The 19,939-nt window shown below is 47.7% G+C and overlaps 1 protein-coding gene across 1 annotated transcript; it reads right to left on the bottom strand.

The window, feature by feature from the left end:
• Window positions 1-320: 320 nt before the first annotated feature.
• On the bottom strand, window positions 321-1,605 carry MYMX (myomixer, myoblast fusion factor). Its single transcript, XM_027958736.3, has 2 exons — window positions 1,565-1,605; window positions 321-1,125 (listed from the first exon to the last, which is right to left on the bottom strand). Exon 2 carries the CDS (start codon window positions 1,065-1,067, stop codon window positions 813-815), a length of 255 nt encoding a protein of 84 aa, XP_027814537.1. The 5' UTR covers window positions 1,068-1,125; window positions 1,565-1,605; the 3' UTR covers window positions 321-812.
• Window positions 1,606-19,939: the final 18,334 nt, after the last annotated feature.

Here is a 19,939-nt window from a genome sequence, read left to right as displayed (position 1 = left end):
TCTGGGTGGGGAGGCTGCCCACAGGGTCCCTCCAAAAACAAATCTCCCTCTGCCCACAGCACTAGCTGAGAAGAGTATCCACACTCGCTGGAGGACATTAACCTCCTTACCTTGAGGTGCCAGAAAGACCCAAGACTGCTGACTCCCAGTGTGAGACACTCAAGCTAGAGAAACAGCTTCCAGGGCATTGGGACTGAGAGGGACAATGACAGAGGTAGCAAAAGGAAGTCTTGAGGTGTTCCTCCACCCGTCTCCTCTGGACAGTTTCGACTGTCCTGCAGTGCAGGAGTGTGACAGGACTGTCAAAGGCATCCTAAGAATTAATGGCAACAAATATTTATTGAGCCCCTATTGCATACTGGGCTTTGGGGGCAGGACTAACTCCCTAGTAGGGAACCAAGTTCTTAATATTTGGGAAATCTCAAACCAGAAGCAGTCTGGATTAGCCGAATTGTCCATTGTCCCAGGGTTAAGCATTGTCCCTCATTGGACCTCCTGTCTCCATTTGCCTGGGGGTGGGGGTGGTGGAGGAGTGTCAGTTCCCCTCCCACCAGAGGCCAGAGGTGATTAGGAAAGGTCTTGGGAAGAATGCAGGGAGGGAGGGACGGTGATCTGTTTTCTGGAAGCAGAGCATCCTTCCAATCCTTTCTGCTGGGAGGTGGGGGGCATGTCCTAGCTGGACCCCTCTCATGCTCAGTCACCCACCACGTCTTCTGCCCACTGGGCAGGCTGCAGTCAGTGATGGGGCCAGGACTGTCTTACTCCGAAATAAAGCATTTCAGGGGGCACAGCTGCTACCAGGATTCATGGCCTCATTTTTGGGAGGCTAGCCTCTCCCTCCTTTCCAGGCGGGCCACTCTGGAAGCCTCCCCAGCGTCTGGCGGGCGTCTCTGACTGAGGACGAACAACAGACAGCCCAGCAAAGCCTCTCGCAAATCCTGGGAGCCCAGGCGGCGGGCCAGACGGCGCAGCAGGGGCAGGAGGTGCTGGCGGGCCAGGCGGGCAGCGGGCAGCAGCAGACGGGCCAGCAGCGTGCGGAGCAGCAGCGGGAGCAGAGGAGCGGGCATGGCTGGCGACTTGCAAGGTGATCTAGACTCCAGGCTCTCCTTTCTGCTTCCTTCTCACCTGGCAAAGACACAAGGAGGTGGGCAGGAATAGACTCCCGCTTCAGTTTACACCCGCCAAACCCCAGATCTCAGTTCATGGGTCGTTTTAGTTTTCTGGAAGCCCTTCCTCTGGAAAGGGTGGCTGGGGCCGGAGGATTCTCATCACAGCACGGATGGAGATGGAGTCAAGGCAAGAGTGAAGCCCTCTCTGGGACCTCCAGCTCGCCATTCCCAGCCTCTGGGGCTCCTAATGTCCCTGGAATCCTCCCTTCCGTCAGTCACCCGCTCCTTCTGCACACCCTCAGTCACCTGGCATTCCCTAACCCCTCTCCCTCAATCCAGCAGGAGTTCTTCCCTAGACAGTTCTAAGTTCTCTTTTCAGGGATCCCGATCCAACCAGACCTGATACTTCCTACCCTCCCAGTTCTCTACCCCCACCCATGCGTAGCAGCTCTCACCAGTCAGAACTGCTGCTCAGCATCAATGTCTGGCTGAATTTGCCTGTAGGGGCCACATCCTCACTGAAAGCTACACAGGGCTGCCCCACCCAGCTCAGCCCCACCCAGAACAGCTTGCCTGGGTTGGGGGAGCAAGGGAGAGACAGCTGTGTTCTGGTATCTGATAGGTGAAGGGAGGGGGCAGCTGGGCTGGAAGAAGAGATGCAGTAATTTCTCCTACCGGATGCAGACCTCAGAGTCCAAACCCAGACTGCACTTTCTAATGGTGTGATCTGAGGCACATTGATTCTTCTAGGTTCCAGGCACCTCATCTGTTACCTCAATAATTGGGAGGAGTTACTGGAATGGGACAACGTATGAGACCCACTGACCCAAACCTCAGAAGCAATAAGGCTGCAACCCCCGCACCAGGCATGCTCAGAGCGGCCCAGACAGAGAATAGGATGGGAGCATGCATTGTGGGCTGTCTCCTGGGGAGTGGAGAAGTGGGGTCAGAGTCCATATCATAGCTGGACACAGCTGGGTGGTACTCCCACTCAGGGATGGGAAGAGGCATACCCATGTCAGGACCCTCTCCACATTTTTCTCTGGAAGATTAAATGGAGTTCCATGAGATAGCCAGGTAGAGACGGTCCAGATTTGTTTTATTTTGTTTTTAAATACCTCATACTGACATGTGCACATCGCTATATTTGAAATAGATAGCCAACAACCACCCGCTGTATAGCCCAGGAAACTCCGCTCAATGCTCCATAATAACCTAAACGGGAAAAAAATTGAAAAAGAATTTTTTTGTATATGTATACATATATATATATTCAGGTATACGCTTTGCTGTACAACCAAAACTAACACAATATTCTTAATCAACTATACTCCAATATAAAATTAAAAAAATTTTTTAAAATACATAAGATAAATGCCTCATTCTTCTACTTCCTAAAATTGGTATAATTTCTGCCTTGATGGACTCAGATGAGATAATGGCCATGAAAGTGTTTTGTAGAATAAGGACATGGGAATATGATCGTTTATCATCAACCTGTCACGACCCACCATTTGCAGCATCATGATCTCCACATCTCCACCATCAACAACCTTGAAGAAATAAAACTTTCAATTTGTCAAAAAGGTCTGTCCTCCTTCTACCCAGAGGAAGCAGGGAGTGGGGGCAGCTAGAGTACAGACGTATAGGTGTGGTCTTCCTTTCCTTCCTGTCCTTTCCTTCCCTTCCAGAGGAGTTGTAATGGTCAGTGTCTTCCCTGGACTATGGTTGGGACACGTATTGAGTACGTGTGAGTCACGCCTGTGAGTTCATTTTGTTGTTCAGTCGCTCAGTCGTGTCTGACTCTGTGACCCCATGGACTGCAGCTCGCCAGGCTTCCCTGTCCTTCACCATCTCCTGGAGTTTGCTCAAACTCAAGTCCATTGAGTTGGTGATGCCATCCAACCATCTCATCTTCTGTTGCCCCTTTCTCCTCCACCCTCAATTTTTTCTCATTATCAGGGTCTTTTCCAATGAGTTGGCTTTTCACCTCATGTGGCCAAGGTATTAGAGCTTCAGCATCAGTCCTTCCAATGAATATTCAGGATTGATTTCCTTTAGGATTGATTGGTTTGATCTTACTGTCCAAGGGACTCTCAAGAGACTTCTCCAGCACCACAGTTCGAAGGCATCAATTCTTGGGTGCTCAGCCTTTTTTATTGTCCTGCTGTCATATCCATTCATCTCATATCCTGCTCTCATTTCCGACTGCTGGAAAAACCATAGCTTTGACTATACAGGCCCTTGTAGGCAAAGTAATATCTCTGCTTTTTAATATGATGTCTAGGTTTGTCATTGCTTTTCTTCCAAGGAGCAGGCAAGGAGTTCATGATCTCACTCAATTTTTATCATTGCTCTTCAGGAAAATAACTATTATGACCTTTGTACAGATAAGGAAACTGAGGTTTAGAGGGGTTAAGCAATTTACCCCAGATCACACAGCGGATAAAAGGCCTGGTCACCCCACCAAGACCTGCCCCTCCTCCAGGCTCTCCCATATCTGTGAGAGGCAACTACGTCTCTCTAATTACTCTGACCAAAATCCTGGAAGTTATCCTTGACCTCTGTCTTCTTATCACAGTTCACTACCCACAGTAATAAATCCTGAGGGCTCTGTTTGTCATCTTTCACGTGAATTATTATAATAGCCTTCTAACTGGTGTTCTTGTTTCTCCTTTCCATACAGTGACCAGGGTGATCTTTCTAAAACATGTCAGATCCTGTCCTTTTTCTGCTTAAACTGTCCAATGACTCCCTTTTCATTAAGAATTAAAGCCAAAGGCTTTAACTGTGACCTCTGAGGCCCTGGCTTCCAAGTTCTAGTCCTTGCCTCTCTCGCTGTGGCAGCCACACTGGCTTCCTGCTGCTCCTTAACTGTGCCAGACATGTTTTTGCCTCAGGGCCTTTGCACCTACCATTGCTCCCGCCTACAAGGCACTGTCTTCAGGCATCCATGTGGTTCCATCGCTCACCTCCTTTAAATCTTGGTCCAAATGGTATGCATCCACTCAATTTAACAGGACATTCACTCCACTCCATCCTGCCTTCTCTCCATCCTCTCTTTTGCTTTATTGACCTCCTCAGCAAATTCTTCTGACAAACTGTATATCCTCCTTCCTTATCTTGCTGATTGTCTGTGTCCTAGAATGTAAACTAGAATGTAAACTCCATGAGAGTAGGGACTTATATCTGTTTTGTCTGCTGCTCTGTCCCCAGTGCTCAGCAATAAATATTTCTTATAAGAATAAATAAGTATGTATTCTGTCAAGGGCTCCAAATCCAGGCTTGCTTGCTGCAGAGCCTGTGCTGTTGAGCCCCAGAGCTCTATGAATCTGAACACATTTCTAGGATGTGTGCAGAACCCCTGTAGGCCACAGTCAGCTGGAAAGAGCCACTCAGAGGGGAGGAAGTGACCTCGGTGAGCCCAAGGGATGGGAAGTAGGTTCCCTCTGGGATCTGCCGAAGTATGTAATCTCCAGGGAACCTTAGAGGTCCCACCACCCACTGACCCAGATCTACAATTGCTGTGACCTTGGGTAAGTCGCAATCCATCCCTCCCAACTCAGTGTACACAGATGTGAGGTCCTCTGAAACCGTGGACAAGCCCCCGTGTCCTTCCTTGTCTTTTTAAGTAAAATGTTGACTCAAGAGTTCATGATTGGGAAATGTAAAGATGTAGTCCATAGGGTCGCTAACAGTCGGACATGACTGAGCGACTTCATTTTCACTTTTCACTTTCATGCATTGGAGAAGGAAATGGCAACCCACTCCAGTGTTCTTGCCTGGAGAGTCCCAGGGATGGGGGAGCCTGGTGGGCTGCCGTCTATGGGGTTGCACAGAGTCGGACACGACTGAAGCGACTTAGCAGCAGCAGCAGCAGAAACAAAGAAGAGCTGTTGAGCTAAGGAACTGGTAACAGTTTAGACTCTAATTCTCCCACATAAAACAATCACCAAACATCCAACAGTGAGATCCTTGGATCCTGGGCCTGGGGCTGGACCTCTGTCCCTTCCCTGTCCCCAGCAGACCGGGAGGGGCTCCAGGGGTCTGGGACAGTGAGGTAGGTAAAGGAAACAGGATATTGTCTCCGGTAACAGTGGGAAACCCCAGAGGGGGTTGGGAAGGGAGGTGGGGGAAGGGCCACAGCTGTGTCCAGGGCCTGGATCTGGTTTTAGTTCATTCTCTACCCCTCATCCCCTTTTGGGATTAGCTTACTTCATCTCCTTCCCACTTTCACCTGGGATTAATCCCACCAAGTGGCCTTCCCCAAGGCAGAAAAGGATTTCCTCAGCCTTTCCTAGAAAGATAACCATCCCTTCTGGCAACAGAGCTGCCAGGGAGCAGTTCCTTCTGGTTCCTGATTTAGCTTTGTGTAATGGATCCTGCTCTGACCTCTGCCCCCAGTCCTCTACTGGCAGGGGAGGAAACTGGCCCAAACTCCTGTTCCTCAAAGTCAATTAAAAAAATAATGTATTTGGGTGCCAACTTGTGAAGTTAAGGCCTGTAGGCTGAGTCATAGATGACCCCTGAGGTCCTTTCAGTGGTTTTCCCCGACCTACAGGCTTCCCAGAAATGTCCTGGGGACCCCCTCCCCCCATACATAGACATCATTTTTTTCATATAATTTTCTTTATTTATGTATTTATTTATTGGCCGTGCTGGGTTTTAGTTGCTGCATGGGCTTTTCTCTGTTATGATGAGCGGGGGCTACTTTCTAGTCACAGTGTGCGGTCTTCTCATTTCCGTAGCTTCTCTTGTTGCTGAGCACAGTCTTTAGGGTGCACGGGCTTCAGCAGTTGAGGTTCCCGGGTTCTAGAGCACAGGCTCCATAGTTGTGGCGCACAGGCTTAGTTGCTCCAAGGCACGTGGGATCTTCCCAGACCAGAGATCGAACTCACATCGCCTGCATTGGCAGGCGGATTCTTTACCACTGAGCCACCAGGGAAGCCCAGGTAGACATCATTTAACTGGGCCGTTCATGTCAACAGCAAGCGTGTATGCGGTGCTGAGGACACAGGACACACACATCAAGAGTCAACAGCATGACCGACAAGGACATGGGCAAACCAGTTCAGTGGTGAGAGCTGGGAATAGAGCTAACGGGTTCTCGCGAGACCTAGAAGCACTGGGCCTTCTGCTCCTCCCACCCCTGTCTGCCGTCTCCATCTGGGGCTTCAGAGCCTTGTACCACCCTGCCGGTCATTCTGCTAGGGCACAGACAGACCCGTGAAGAGTGCTTCCGACGGTCACTCCAATCTGGATTCACCCTCCGGCTCGGGGGCCCTCTCAGTACTGCTCTGGATGCACGAGGCCGACTGGGGGTGTGAGTGACGTCTTGGAGTTGTGCTGCGTGTCGGTCCTCCTCCCTACAGTGGTAATCATCATATAATCTGCTCAGGCACGATCGAGAGATGGGAGATGTCCAGAGCTTGGCTTTTAGAAGGTGTTCAGTAAATAACATTTTCCTGCCTGACTGGGAGTTGGGGATTTGCAGATACAAACTGTTATATATAAGATGAATAAACAACAGGGCCCTACTGTATAGCACAAGGAGCTGTATTCAACAGCCTGTGATAAACCATAATGGAAAAGAATAAGAAAAAGAATATAAATGTGTATAACTGAATCACTTTGCTGTACAGCAGAAATCAACACACACACACTGTAAATCAACTATACTGCAGTCAAAAAAAAAAAAGAACGACCTTTCTTCCATCATTTTGGGTTGTCCAAATGTCCCAGGACATCCTGTGTCTAAGGCCAGCCCAACAGGTTGCTCCTTGAAGGCCTGGTACAAGGCCCCCTGACACCCATGAACAGCCACTGACAGTGGGTGGTGGGGCTCAGTTATCACTTGAAGAAGCCATGGAGGCCTGGATTCTGGTTCTGCTGTGTTCCAGGGTCATCATCCCTGGGGGGAGTCAGCACTGGGCTGTAGCTGGTGGGCCATTGAGAGCGATGTCAACCCCCAAACAAGGATGCTGAAAAGAGGCCAGAGAGGCCTCACCGAGGGCAGGGAGTGCTGAGGGGAGCAGGTGCCAGGAGCAGGTGCAGAGGCCAGCCAGGTATGGGGCGTGTCGCTGGGAAGGGGTAGAGTCCCAGCCTTATCATTCCTCACGGCACCTCTCTGCCTGCGACAGTAGTCACTAATCTACCTAACTGGGGCCACTGTGAGGATTTGAGACCTGAACATGGTGACAACTGAGAGAACGCTGTGGGAACAGTCAGTCCTCCAAGGTTAGAGAGGGATGATCCATTTCCAAGACCATCTTTTCTCTGCCCACCAGTTCCAGGCAATGACAGAGCCGTGAACAGGCAATCAGCCCATAAGACACACATGAGAGATAGGCTCAGAGGACATTCAGAAGGGACTTTCCCTGGAGGTTAAGACTCTTTGCTCCCAATGTAGGGAGCACAGTTTTGATCCCTAATCAGGGAGCTAGATTCTACATGTGGGGTGGGAGAGGGTGGGGTAGGGTGGGTGGAAGACATGAAGAAAAGGGATCAGGGGATGTTGCCCGAAAGAGTAGCTAGAGCTGACAGGTGGGGCCCTTCCCTAACCACAAGAACAGTTGCTCTGGACTGGGGGAGGGAGGCTCAAAGAGGGGCCTGTATAGAATGCACCTCATTGTCCCCACTGAAACAGCTGTGCGTCTCCCCAGACTCAGCTGACAGGCCCTGAGGTGGGAGGTGGGAGCCCCGTGCACTCAACAAGGTCTCACAGACACAGTCAGCTGTTGGAGTAGACAGCTGCTCCCTGGACCTGGGGGGGAGGGTGTGGACCAAACGGGTAAGGAAGGATGCACCTGGCATAGTTGATGTGGGGCTGGGGGAGGGGGAAAGCCAGCCATAAACCCCGCAGGCCCTGGGAACAAATCTAACAAAGATGGAACAAGACCCTCATGGAGAAAACAAGCACGTTTAAAAATATATATATTTATTTACTTATTTGACTGTGCTGAGTCTTAGTTGCAACAGATAGGATCTTTGATCTTCACTGCAGGATGTGGAATCCAGTTTCCCGACCAGGGATTGAACACAGGTCCCCTGCATTGGGAGCTTGGAGCCTTAACCACTGGGCTACCAGTTCAGTTCAGTTAAGTTCAGTCGCTCAGTCATGTCTGACTCTAAGTCCCCAAACACAAATTTTTACATAAGGATCAAAATAGAAGCCCTTGTATATGGACGGATATGACAAGGCGATGGTCAGGAAGGTATCGTGTTAGAAAGATGTTGCTTCTCTCAAAAATGAATCTGGAATTCAACAGGATTCCAATTAACCCAGGACTATTGGGGTTTTTGTGTGTGTGTGTGTTTTTTTTTTTTTCCTTTTCGGAATCGTGTAAGCTGATCGTAAAATTTGTATGGAAGGAAAGAGGCTAAGAAAAGCCAAGTCAATCTGAAGAAGAAAAAGAAGAAGTGATACCAGTCTGGCCTGACAGATACTACTGTGGCCAATCTGGTAATATGGGAGTTAGAACTGCGGCAGAGGGAACTTCCCCGGTGGTCCAGTGGCTAAGCTGCCACACTCCTAATGCAGGGGGCCTGTAGGGAGCTAGATCTCACATGCTGCAACTAAAGTAAAAAATGCTTCATGTCACAACTGAGACTCTACTCAGTTGTGTTTGTAGGCGCAGCCAAATAAATTAATTAATTAAAAAAAAAAAACTGTGGCAAGATGAGAGTACACACAGTGACTAAGGAACAGAATAGAGAGCTTAGAAGCAGACTTAAGGATAGATGGGGCAGAGGGGAAATTTCTGGTCAGAGGAGAAGGGATAAACAGGATCAGAAATAGAACTGGACACAGTTGGCCATCTATGAGGGAAATATAATATTTGATCCTCTCCCACAGCAACTACAGAAATAAATTCCAGTGGCATTAGAGACCTGAATGTGGAAAGTAAAATGATAAAATATAGGAGCTGATCTTTAGGAATTTGGGATGATAGAGAATTGTTTTATGGATTTTTAAGAACCGTTTTGTTAGGGTAATATTCAAAATTACATAAAAGTAGAGATAACAGTATAATGATTCCCCATGTATCAATCACCCAGCTTCGATAATAATTCAAAAACATTTAACAAAAGACACTATAGGAACTCCCCTGGTGGCCCAGTGGCTAAGAATCCACTTTGCAATTCAGGGGATGCAAGTTTGATCCCTGGTTGGGAAATTATATCCCTCCTGCCACAGAGCATCTGAGCCTTCACACCACAACTACTGAGTCCTCCCGCCACGACTGCTGAGCCCTCACGCTGTAACTACCGAGCCCTCACGCCACGACTACCGAGCCCTCACGCCACGACTACTGAGTCCTCACGCCACTACTACTGAGCCCACACACTGCAACTCCTGAGCCCCCACGCCACAACTAGAGTTCATGCACCACAATGAAAGGTTCCTTGTGCCACCACTAAGACCCAACACAGCCAAATAAATTTAAAAAACAAACAAACAAAAATAAAAGACACTACAAAGTGAAAGTCTCTCACAGACCGGGAGAAGAAATTTGCAACCCATATAACTGAAAATGATTTAGTATCAGTCATAAATAAAGTACTTTTGTAATCAGGAAGAAAAGGACACATACAAAAAGCATTACAGAAAAGTGAATGGAGGATATTTGCAGGTCATTTCTTGAAAAGCAAAGATGAGTGGTCCATAAATGTGAGATGCTATTTATCCACTCTGGTTCAAGGAGACGTGCAAAGTATTTGAGAAGAAGAAATTTATGGAGTACTGGACACAATCATTTTACAGGGCAATTTGGCAATATCTGGTAAAGCTGAAAACACACATTTCTTTGGAACTCAGCAATTCTATTTCCAGGTGTGACTCTAGAGGAATTCTCACAGATGTGTGTATGAGGAAGTCCATTCATGGTTTTTATAATAATAACAACTGGAAACAACTTCACTGTCCACCAACAAGATAACAGAAATATAAATGCAATCAAAATGGAATACGATACAGCAGATTAAATGAACGCACTCCCATATATTAACAGGGATAAGTTTCAAAAGAATGATGTTGAATAAGATAAAACCAAATGGCAAAAGAATGTAAGCCGAATCATACCCAGTATTTAAAAATGTAAAACACATAAGCAACAGTATGTATATTTTTATAGATACTTAACCCACATATGCCCATGTAGTAAAAGTTGAAACATAGATGGGAAGGACTTCCTTGGTTGACCAGTGGTTAGGACTCAGAGCTTTCAGTGTAGGGGGCACTTGTTCCATCCCTATTCAGAACTGAGATCCCACATGCCATGTGGTTTATACAGAAAGTGTAAATTAAAAAAAGTAACCTAAGAAACATAGATGGGAGAAAGGCTCTAAGTAGCTGTGTCTATAATGTATCGTGTTGTTGTTGTTGTCTAGTTGCTCAGTCAGGTCCAACTCTTTTTCCACCCCGTGGACTTTAGCCTACCAGGCTTCTCTGCCCATGAGATTTTCTAGGCAAGGATAATACTGGAGTGGGTTGTGCCATTTACTTCTCCAGGGGATCTTCCTGACCCACAGGTCAAACCCGTATCTCCTGCATTGGCAGGCGGAGGCACCAGGGAAGCCCCTGTAATGTACTATCCCTTGAAAAAAAGAAAATAATGAAGAGGGCTTCCCTGGTGGCTTAGTGGTAAGCAATCCACCTGGCAATGCAGGAGACACAGGTCCAGTTCCTGAATTGGAAAGATCCCACGTGCCATGGAGCAACTGAGCCCATGGGCCACAACTATTGAGCCTGTGCTCTAGAGTCTGGGAACTGCAACCACCGAGTCCACGTGATGCAGCTACTAAAGTTAGTGCCCTAGAGCCGTGCTCCTCAACAAGAGAAGCCACCACAAGGAGAAGCTCGAGCACCACGAGAGAGCAGCCTCCACTCACCACAACTAGAGAAGAGCCAGTGCAGCAACAAAGACCCAACGTAGCCGAAAATCAAATAAATAAATCTAAATGAATAAAACTACAGGAAATACGGCAAAATGTTGACACTGTCTAATCTTGATGCTGAATACATGGACATATTCTGTTACATTAATTGCTGTCCTCTGCATCTTTTCTGAATTCTGCATATCGACCATTTAATAATGAACGTGGGTCCCCTTCACGTCTGCCCCTTTTCTCTGGATCTCTCTAACGCTCTTCCATCTTTTGCCCTCTCTTTTACTCCTGGCATCCAACAAGTTTCTGGCCTCCCAGAAGTAAAGGCAGTGTGACCTAGCAGTTAGGGAGCATGGTGCTGGGAGGCAGACCTCTTGCTTCTAGCTGTCCCCTGGGGAGGCAGACTCCTCCCTTCTGTCTCAGTCTCTCCGTGGGTGTCCAGCGCTGGCCTCTTTCTGCCCCTTCTCCTTTCTCTGGTCCCCATAGTACTTTGCACCAGGGACAAGACTAGCATCAGGGGATGGGAACAGAACAGACCAGGGAGGGAGACTAGGGAAACTTCTTACCTGGAGGTGATGTCGCCATGCCACCCTCCATGGTCTGAGCTATAGACACCGAAGGATCCACATAAATTCTTCTAACTCTCTTCTCCTGCACCCAGGCTAAGTAAGCTATTTCCTCCTTCCCCCATCTCTCTCTTGGTGAGGAAATTCTGAAAATGAGGGAAGGGATTGGAAACCTCATCCTCAGAATGCTTGAAGGACCTAGAAGTGTGGATTTGGGGACAGATGTCTGTAAGTACCACTGAAGGTAAGTCCATGTCAAGTATGACAAAACAGATGTCTTTAAATGTCTCTGTTTAATTCAACTGATGAGTATTTATTCTAGTTGAATCTGATAACACAAATGTCGAAGAAGAAAAACTATGGGCGTGGTTCTCTTATTTATTTCTTTATGGCTTTACTGGGTCTTTGTTGCTGTGCGTGAGCCTTCTCTAGCTGTGGCGAGTGGGGGCTACTCTCTAGTTGCAGAGTGCGGGCTCATCATTGAAGTGGCTCCTCTTGTTGCAGAGCACAGACTCCAGGGCACGTGGACTTCAGTAGTTGCAGTTGGTGGGCTTTAGAGCGTGGGCTCAGTAGTTGTGGGGCATGGGCCTAGAGGCCACTGTGGCCTCACAGTATGGGGGCTCTTCCTGGGCCAGGGATGGAACCAGTGTCCCCTGAATTGGTAGACAAGGGATTCTTAACCACTGGGCCACCAGGGAAATTCGACATTTTAATTTTTTTTAAGAGCTACATTTTGAACATGTCTCCATCCTTGAGAGGTAAGTGGTTATCTACACAAAAATCTACCTACAGATTTACCATTGGAATTAGAATCGGGCCAGGAGAACATAGCTGTATGACTGGGTCGCAAAACTCAGTTAATTAATTAATTGAAGAAGGCAGCTCTCAGACCAAATAATGCTAAATGTATTATTTAATAGATGGGCAATACAGTGGAGTTATACGAAATGAAAGTCGCTCAGTTGTGTCTGACTCTTTGTGACCCCATGGACTGTAGCCTGCCAGGCTTCTCTGTCCAGGGATTCTCCAGGCAAGAATACTGGAGTGGGTAGCTGTTCCCTTCTCCAGGGGATCTTCCCAACGCAGGGATTGAACCCAGGTCTCCTGTGGATTCTTTACCATCTGAGCCACCAGGGAAGCCCAAGAATACTGGGCTGGGTAGCCTATCCTTTCTCCAGGGGATCTTCCCAACCCAGGAATCGAATTGGGGTCTCCTGCATTACAGGCAGATTCCTTACCAGCTGAGTTGCTAGGGAAGCCTGAGGAGCTATATGACCTGGGTTCAAATCTTAGCTCCTCTACTGCCGGTGTGGAATCAAGGCAAATCAGTCAAGAACTGCTCTGTGCCTTGATATACTTTTCTATGAAAAGGAACTAATTTGTTGGGATGAAAGGCATTAATATCAACAGTTGGGTGTTAGAACAATGCCTGGTATAGAAAACATGTTTGATGAACAGCAGCGCTTTTTTTCTTAATAAGGTACCCACTCCTGGTATTCATTCATCACATTGCCATCTACAAGGTACATCGTTCACTTGTCCTCACAATTTTCCAGAATGTTCGCTTCTGTAGACAGATGAGTAAATTGAGGTTCTGAGAGGACTGCGGTGACAGTCAGAGGAAGGCAGTCAGTCCAGGTGGAGGGGCTTGCATAGCAGACCTAAGAGGGTACCAAGTCCAGCCAGGCCAAGTTAGCCCTCCAGGAATCATGCTGGATGGAGAGCTTTGAGGGTTCAATGTGGGAGCAGCCACATTAGCTGGGGAGTCATTCCTTTCCTCCACGTCAACAAACTTATTTAATGTGCACTCGAAATACATCAATGTGAAAAACAGTCCTGCCCCCAGTGTATGGTCAGTAGGGAGACAGAGGAGTAAATAGGAAATTACAATACAGAGAGATAAATGTTCTGCCAGGGGAAGTGCCTGGCACCTTGGGAGAATGGGGCAGCCTGCCAGCAAGGGGCCTGGGAGTGTGCGTGCAGTGCGGCTCCTCACAGGGGGCCCCCCTGGAGAGCAGAGCCAGGGAAGTGGGGGGGACTATGAGGCAGCGGGGCTCAGGAGGGAAGGGAAGCCAGGGCTGCACTGGGGCAGAGGATGGGCAGAATGTGACAAAGGGTCCTGGGGAGATCTGCTGCAGGAAGGGGACTGTGTCCAGGCGAGGACGAGCATGAGGAAAGCCCAGAGACCAGAGCAGGGTGAATTAAGGAAATGTTTGGCGCGCAAGACAAGACATGGCCGGAAACCATGCTTAGTGAGTCTTGGAGGTTACTTCTGGCTGGTTTTACTAGCAGAAGGAGGGAAGCCAGCATTGTTTGGGAGGATGAGTTGATAAACTCAGGTTTCCACCTGGGTGGTTCTGAAGAACAAAGGAGACCAAGAGTTTGACGTCTCTGGCAGGAGAGTGAGCAGCAGTTAAGCTTGGAGCGGGTCGGGTGGAGCAGGAGAAACAAGTCCAGGAGAGAGTGAGGTTGTTTGGGGGTGGGCAGGAGGGAGACGTTCCCCCATGTCAGCTCCTCGGGATCACCTCCTTGTGAGACAGAATAGGGACAAAGAGAAACCCAAGAGGTGGGAAAGTGCAGCTATCCACTCCCAAAGGGACTGGATAAATTTAAGAAATTTACTTTGTAAATAGGAAAAACTACACACAATTAAAAATGTGCATAGGCACTGGTAAACTGGAAGCAGTTACCCTGGGAGGTGGAATATACGGGAGTTTTGCTCTTCATCCGTGTACTTTTCCATGTTTTCAGTGTCCTAATGAGAATGTGCAACCGCTGAAGTCGATAAAGGACAGAATAAAGGTTATTTGCTCAGAAGAGGCGTCTTCAGTCTAGAGTCAGATGTCACCAAGAGATCAAAGGCCACCGGGAAGGATTCCTTTTGTGGTCCAGGGGATAAGAGTCTGGCTGCCAATGGAGAAGACATGCGTTCACTCCCTGGTCCGAGAAGACCCCACGTGCCTCTGGCCAGCTAAGCCAGTGCAGCACAACTACTGAAGCCTGAGCGCCCTACGTCCTGTGCTCTGCAACGAGGGAAGCCAACTCAATGTGCAGCTCAGGCACCGCAACGAACAGTAGCCCCTGCTCACCGTAACTAGAGAAAGTCTGTGTTTCAACAAAGACACAGAGCAGCCAAAAACAAACAAATAAATACATCCAAAAAAAAAAAAAATGCCACCAGGAAGAGTGAAGAACTAGAGGGTCTCCTGGATGTGTCTGGGAGAGGGGCCCCATGGCCTGGAGAGGGAATTTCTGAGGGAGTGAAGGGGTGGAGTCTATGGGGCAAGCTTAAAAAACCCAGTGGAGAGACATGTGACAAAGGAAAATATTTGCAGCCCCTATGCAAAGGTCAAATCTTCCTAAAATGTAAATTGCTCCTAGAATTTTATAAGGAAAAACACAAAAGCCCAGTATAAAAATGAGCAAAGACTATGCTCACAGAAAATGAAATGCAAGGAAAATGTGAATATTTGCTCAGCTTCAATTTGCAAAAAGAGAAATGCAAATTACAAGGTCAGAAATCGTTTTTCTTCTATCACATTATAAATATGCAAAAGTTTGACCACATACTGCCGTGAATGGGGAAACGTGTGCTCAGTGGCTCAGTCATGCCCGACTCTTTGCGACCCTACGGACTGTAGCCTGCCAGGCTCCTCTGTCCATTGAATTGTCCAGGCAAGAATACTGGTGGGGAAACAGACACTCTCATATTGCTGGTAGGAACTTAGATTGGTATTACCTTTATGGAGGAGAATTTAATACGTATCTGAGTTACTGATCTATATATTCTTGAGCTCAGTAACTCCCTTTTAGAAATTTATCCTATAGAAATATTTCCACTATATAAGATGACATATGGACATGTTAACTGTAGCATTGTTTATAGTAGGGAAAGGTTGCAAACAACTTAATAAATAGCCGATAAATAAATGATGAGACTTTGCTGCAGTGGAATACTACGAAGCTATAATAAATCAAAAGGAGAGACTTCCCTGCTGGTCCAGTGGTTAAGACTCTGCACTCCCAATGCAGGGAGCCCACGTTTGATCCTTGGTCTAGGAACTAGATCCTGTATGTCACAACTAAGACACAGCATAGTCGACAACAAAAAAAATCATAAGGAAGCTCTCTGCATACTGATAGAAAAATACCTCCAAGATTTGTATCTCCTCCCCTCACCCTTCTCCCCTCAAGCAACTATCTGCTTTTTCTGTGTCTGTAACTCTGCTTCTGTTTTTGTTATGTTTGTTCATTTGCTTTATTTTTTTAGGTTCCACACGTAAGTGAACTCATCCAGTGTTTGTCTTTCTCTGTCTGACTTATTGCATTTGGCATAATACTAAGTCCATCCATGTTGTCACAAACGGCCAGATTTCATTCTCTGTTTTGTGGCCAAGTAATACTCCATTGTATGTATATAGTCTCTTGACTGTGACAATTTCTCATGCTTGCCTTGTTTTTGATGATGTTGACAGTTTGGAGGAGTATCGGTCAGGAGTTCTGCATAATGTCCCGCAAGTGGGATTTGTCTGCTATTTTTCTTATGATTAGACTGGAGCCTAATCTTTAAAATAAGCATTTATTATTTATTTCTTTACTATTCATTTTTCGTTGCACTGAGTCTTCATCCCTGCATGCAGATTTTCTCTAGTTGCAGCCGGCAGGGGCTACTCTTCGTTGCAGTGCACAGGCTTCTCATTGCAGTGGCTTCTCTTGTTGTGAAATGTGGGCTCTAGAGCACGGGCCCCGTAGTTGTGGCCCACGAGCTCAGTTGCATCCTCGGCATATAGAATTCTCCGGGACCAGGGATTGAATCTGTGTCGCCTACCTTGGCAGGTAGATTCTTAACCAGTAACCCACCAGGGAAGTCCTGGAGTTTGCGGTTTGGGGGGATGAAACCATAGAATGTCATTCTCATCACATCATATCAAAGAAATATTCTATCCACGTGGTTTTTCTCTCTTGATATTAACTTTGATTACCTGCCTGAAGTCGAAAGTCCTATTTGTCAGATTTTTTTTTTTTTTGGCCACACTGCCCCCCTTGTGCGTTCCTAGCTCCCCTAAGGGGCCCCCGGCAGTGAAAGCATAGAGTCCTAACCACTGAATCGCCAGGGAAGTCCCACATTTCTCTATCTTGAAGGTACTCTTTTCTCTCAGTTTCCACCCTGTCCCTCTTTGGAAGGAAGTCACTATGAGCTGCCCACACTTAAGATGTGGGGAATTACACGTCACCTTTGACATATTCCCATCACTGTGTTTTTTGTTTTTGCTACTTTTTTTTTTTTTTAAGCATTTCCGTACTTTTTGGCACTCAGGATGCTCTGGGCTCATTCTGTATATTTCTTGTCACACCCTCCACCCTATTCCTAGATTTAGACATTCCTTTCTCACTTTTCCTGTGATGAGAACTTTTAAGATCTATAGTCTTAGCTGTTTTCAAATAAACAACACAGTATCATTAACCATAGTCACTGTGCCATATGTTACATCCCCGTGACTTTTTGTTCTTTTTATTTCTTTGGCCAACCTGTGCAGCTTGCAGGATCTTAGTGCTTTGAGTAAGGATTGAACCCTGGCCCCTGGCAGTGGAAGTCTGAAATTCTAACCTCTAGATCATCAGGGAATTCCTTCCAGCACGTGTTTGTCACCGAAGTCTCTTCCTTTTGACCACTTTAACATATTCCACTCTGTCCTCATCCCCACCTCTGGCAACCACCGATCTGTCCTCTGTATCTGAGCTGTTTTTAAGTTATTTAAAACATTTTTGTAGATTCCACACGTGAGATCATCCTGTGTTTGTCTTTCTCTGAGTTGTTTCATTTAGCACGGTGCCCTCAAGAGCCATTCCTTTCATTGCAAATGGCAGGATTTCTGGTCTATTTTGACCCCACTTTCTCAGAGAGCAGAGGAAAAAATTCCGGAGCTATTCTGGGGGACCTATGTTCCCCGATGTGAGTTCGTCTTTGCAATACAGATGGGGGCTGAAGAGGGGGTCTGAAGGGAACGGGGGCAGCAGCTATGGAGAGCAGCGGTGAGTCATCCCGAGGCAAACTCTACCACGTGACCTCAGTCACAGGCACCCAGCACGTGCTGAGCAGGGTGCTGGCAGCACGGTCTCATGCCCTTTCCCAGCAAAACACTGCCGTGAGCAGAGGAAGCTCCCCACACTGAGGACCGGAGGAGAAGAGCAGAAAGTGTGATCACAGACCGTCTCTGGAGATAGCAGAGATGTCATGGGAATGGCCTCCCAGGCATTGGTGGAGTGGGTATTTGAATGGATTGAGTCAGAAAGAGTGGTCAGGGTGTGCATGCAGAGAGCAAATTTGACCACCAAGAGGAGGGAGCAGGCAGGCCTGGCCGTAGCTAGGGGGCGGGGGTTGGGGGACAACTTCTGTTTTAGAGTTTGGGTGTGGAGGAATGTGATGAAGGCATGTTTGCAAATGTGTTGAATGCATGCCTGAATTAGATATATTTATTCAGTGTATGCTGGTTCGTCTCACTTCTCCAGTACAGCGCAGTCATGTGGTCAAACTCTGAGGGTGCCTCTCACATCCTAATTGGGGTGAATGGTGCCCCCTTGGGTTGTTCAGAGCACAGACTATATATGGGGCTCTGCTCAGCGTGGTGACAACGGAAGCAGAGAGGGTAGGGGGTCCCCAGAGGAAAAGAACCAGATACTGTTTTTTAACATGAGAGAAATCATTTTGAGCCGAAACCTATTTTGTGACCCAGGCCTGGCCACAAGGCTTGCACTTGAGTAGGTCTCAGTAATGATGGGCTTAAGCGAACAGAAGAACAAATGACTCACGAGGCAAGAGAAGTCAGAATGGCAAATCAGTTATAAATTATGACTTCCAGTTCTGTTTCACTGGTGAAGATTAGCCAGAGGTGCTCAACCACCAGCTCAAAAGAAACGTATGGGATGACAAGGTTGACCTTTTCTGACCCCTGGTGACTTCAATCAACTGAAGCCTGTCCTCTGTTAACCTTTGCCGTAATCCCAGGCAGAATTCTCCTCCTCTCAAGCCCCCTTCATGCATATGCATATACCCTCAGTTTAAAACTTCCAATAAAAAATTCAAAAATTACTCTTTTTTAACTTAAACACAAAAACAAAACAAACAAAAAACTTGCCCAGTTTTGCTGTTCGGAGAGACACAGCTTTGGGGAAGATCTCCGGTGTTCTCCTTATTTGCTGCAAGTAATAAATCCTCCCTTCTGCTCTTTGAGTTTATTGTCTTTTGGCTTAGCATCCACTAAGAGGGGAACCCAGTTTTCAGGTGACAATGAGAGCTTCACCCTCTTCATCTTAGTCATCCATACAGCACCGCTCTGAGACAGGCACCGTCACCCCCATTTTGGGGGGTGTTATGCCACATGGTTGGCAGGATCTCGGTTCCCAGAGCAGAGATTGAACCCCAGCCACGGCGATGAAAGCCTGGGATCCGATAGAAGATGGTGACATCTCCCGCTGGGGCAAGGGACAAAGAAGGGGTAGGGTCAGCGTCTGGCTGGACTCCCCAGAACCAACTGGGATTGCCTGGTCCTCTCAAAAACTCAAGTTTTCCAGCCTCTCCCAAAGGATCCCTGCCCCCACCTAGGGACCTTTGCTCCTTAGCTGCTCTGAAAAGAAAAGGTGGTGTTGGAAGACAGGGTTGAGGAATCAGTCTTTAAGACCCTTGTTAACAGACTGTGACCTCTTTCTCAGACAAGACCGCAGAGGGTGGGAGAGGAGGGTGGCAGGGCCGGAAATGATTGCTCTGAGGTGGTGGGGGAGGCAATGGAGCAATGGGTGGTTTTCACAAAGGCGACAAAGGGCAGGGCTGGTGCTGGAAATTGGTCACCAGATCCAGGAAGACTTGAATCCCACCCCCACCCCCCACCCCCAAGCCTAAGAGGAATGGGTGGGTTTAATGCAAATAGAAGGAAGCCTCTGAGCTCTTAGTGCAGGAGGAAATGAAGCCTGCTACCCTGGGAAGCTCAAAGCCTACACAGAGCCGGGAAGGATTCCAATTCATTGGAGGTTTAGATTCGTTAGACCCTATTCTAAAAGAATTTAGAGGCTGTCTCCCTGCAAGAGGCTGCAAAGCTCCCAAGCACAGTTGCCTGGGGCAGGGGTAGGGAGAGAGAGCCACAGAGAGATCTGGAAGGTTGAGAGAAGTGCAGCTGGGGGCACTGCTGGTGGTCTCAGTCTGCCCGCTGCAGCAGGAGGCTGGGGTCTAGGGGCTGATAGCTGGAGGCATCTGAGGCAGAGACTCCAAGGTCAAGGACTGGTGGACTAAGGACAATAGCCAGGCAGCAGTTTTTAAACAATAAGAATGATTTGAATATGAATACCTTTCAAGGCAGGAATGAACTAATCTGTGGCCACAGT

The sequence above is a fragment of the Ovis aries genome, chromosome 20, assembly GCF_016772045.2.
Source record: "Ovis aries strain OAR_USU_Benz2616 breed Rambouillet chromosome 20, ARS-UI_Ramb_v3.0, whole genome shotgun sequence".
Classification (NCBI taxonomy): Eukaryota; Metazoa; Chordata; class Mammalia; order Artiodactyla; family Bovidae; genus Ovis; species Ovis aries.
Note: the sequence above shows the minus strand (reverse complement) of the source record. Positions and strands in the feature narration are given on the sequence as shown.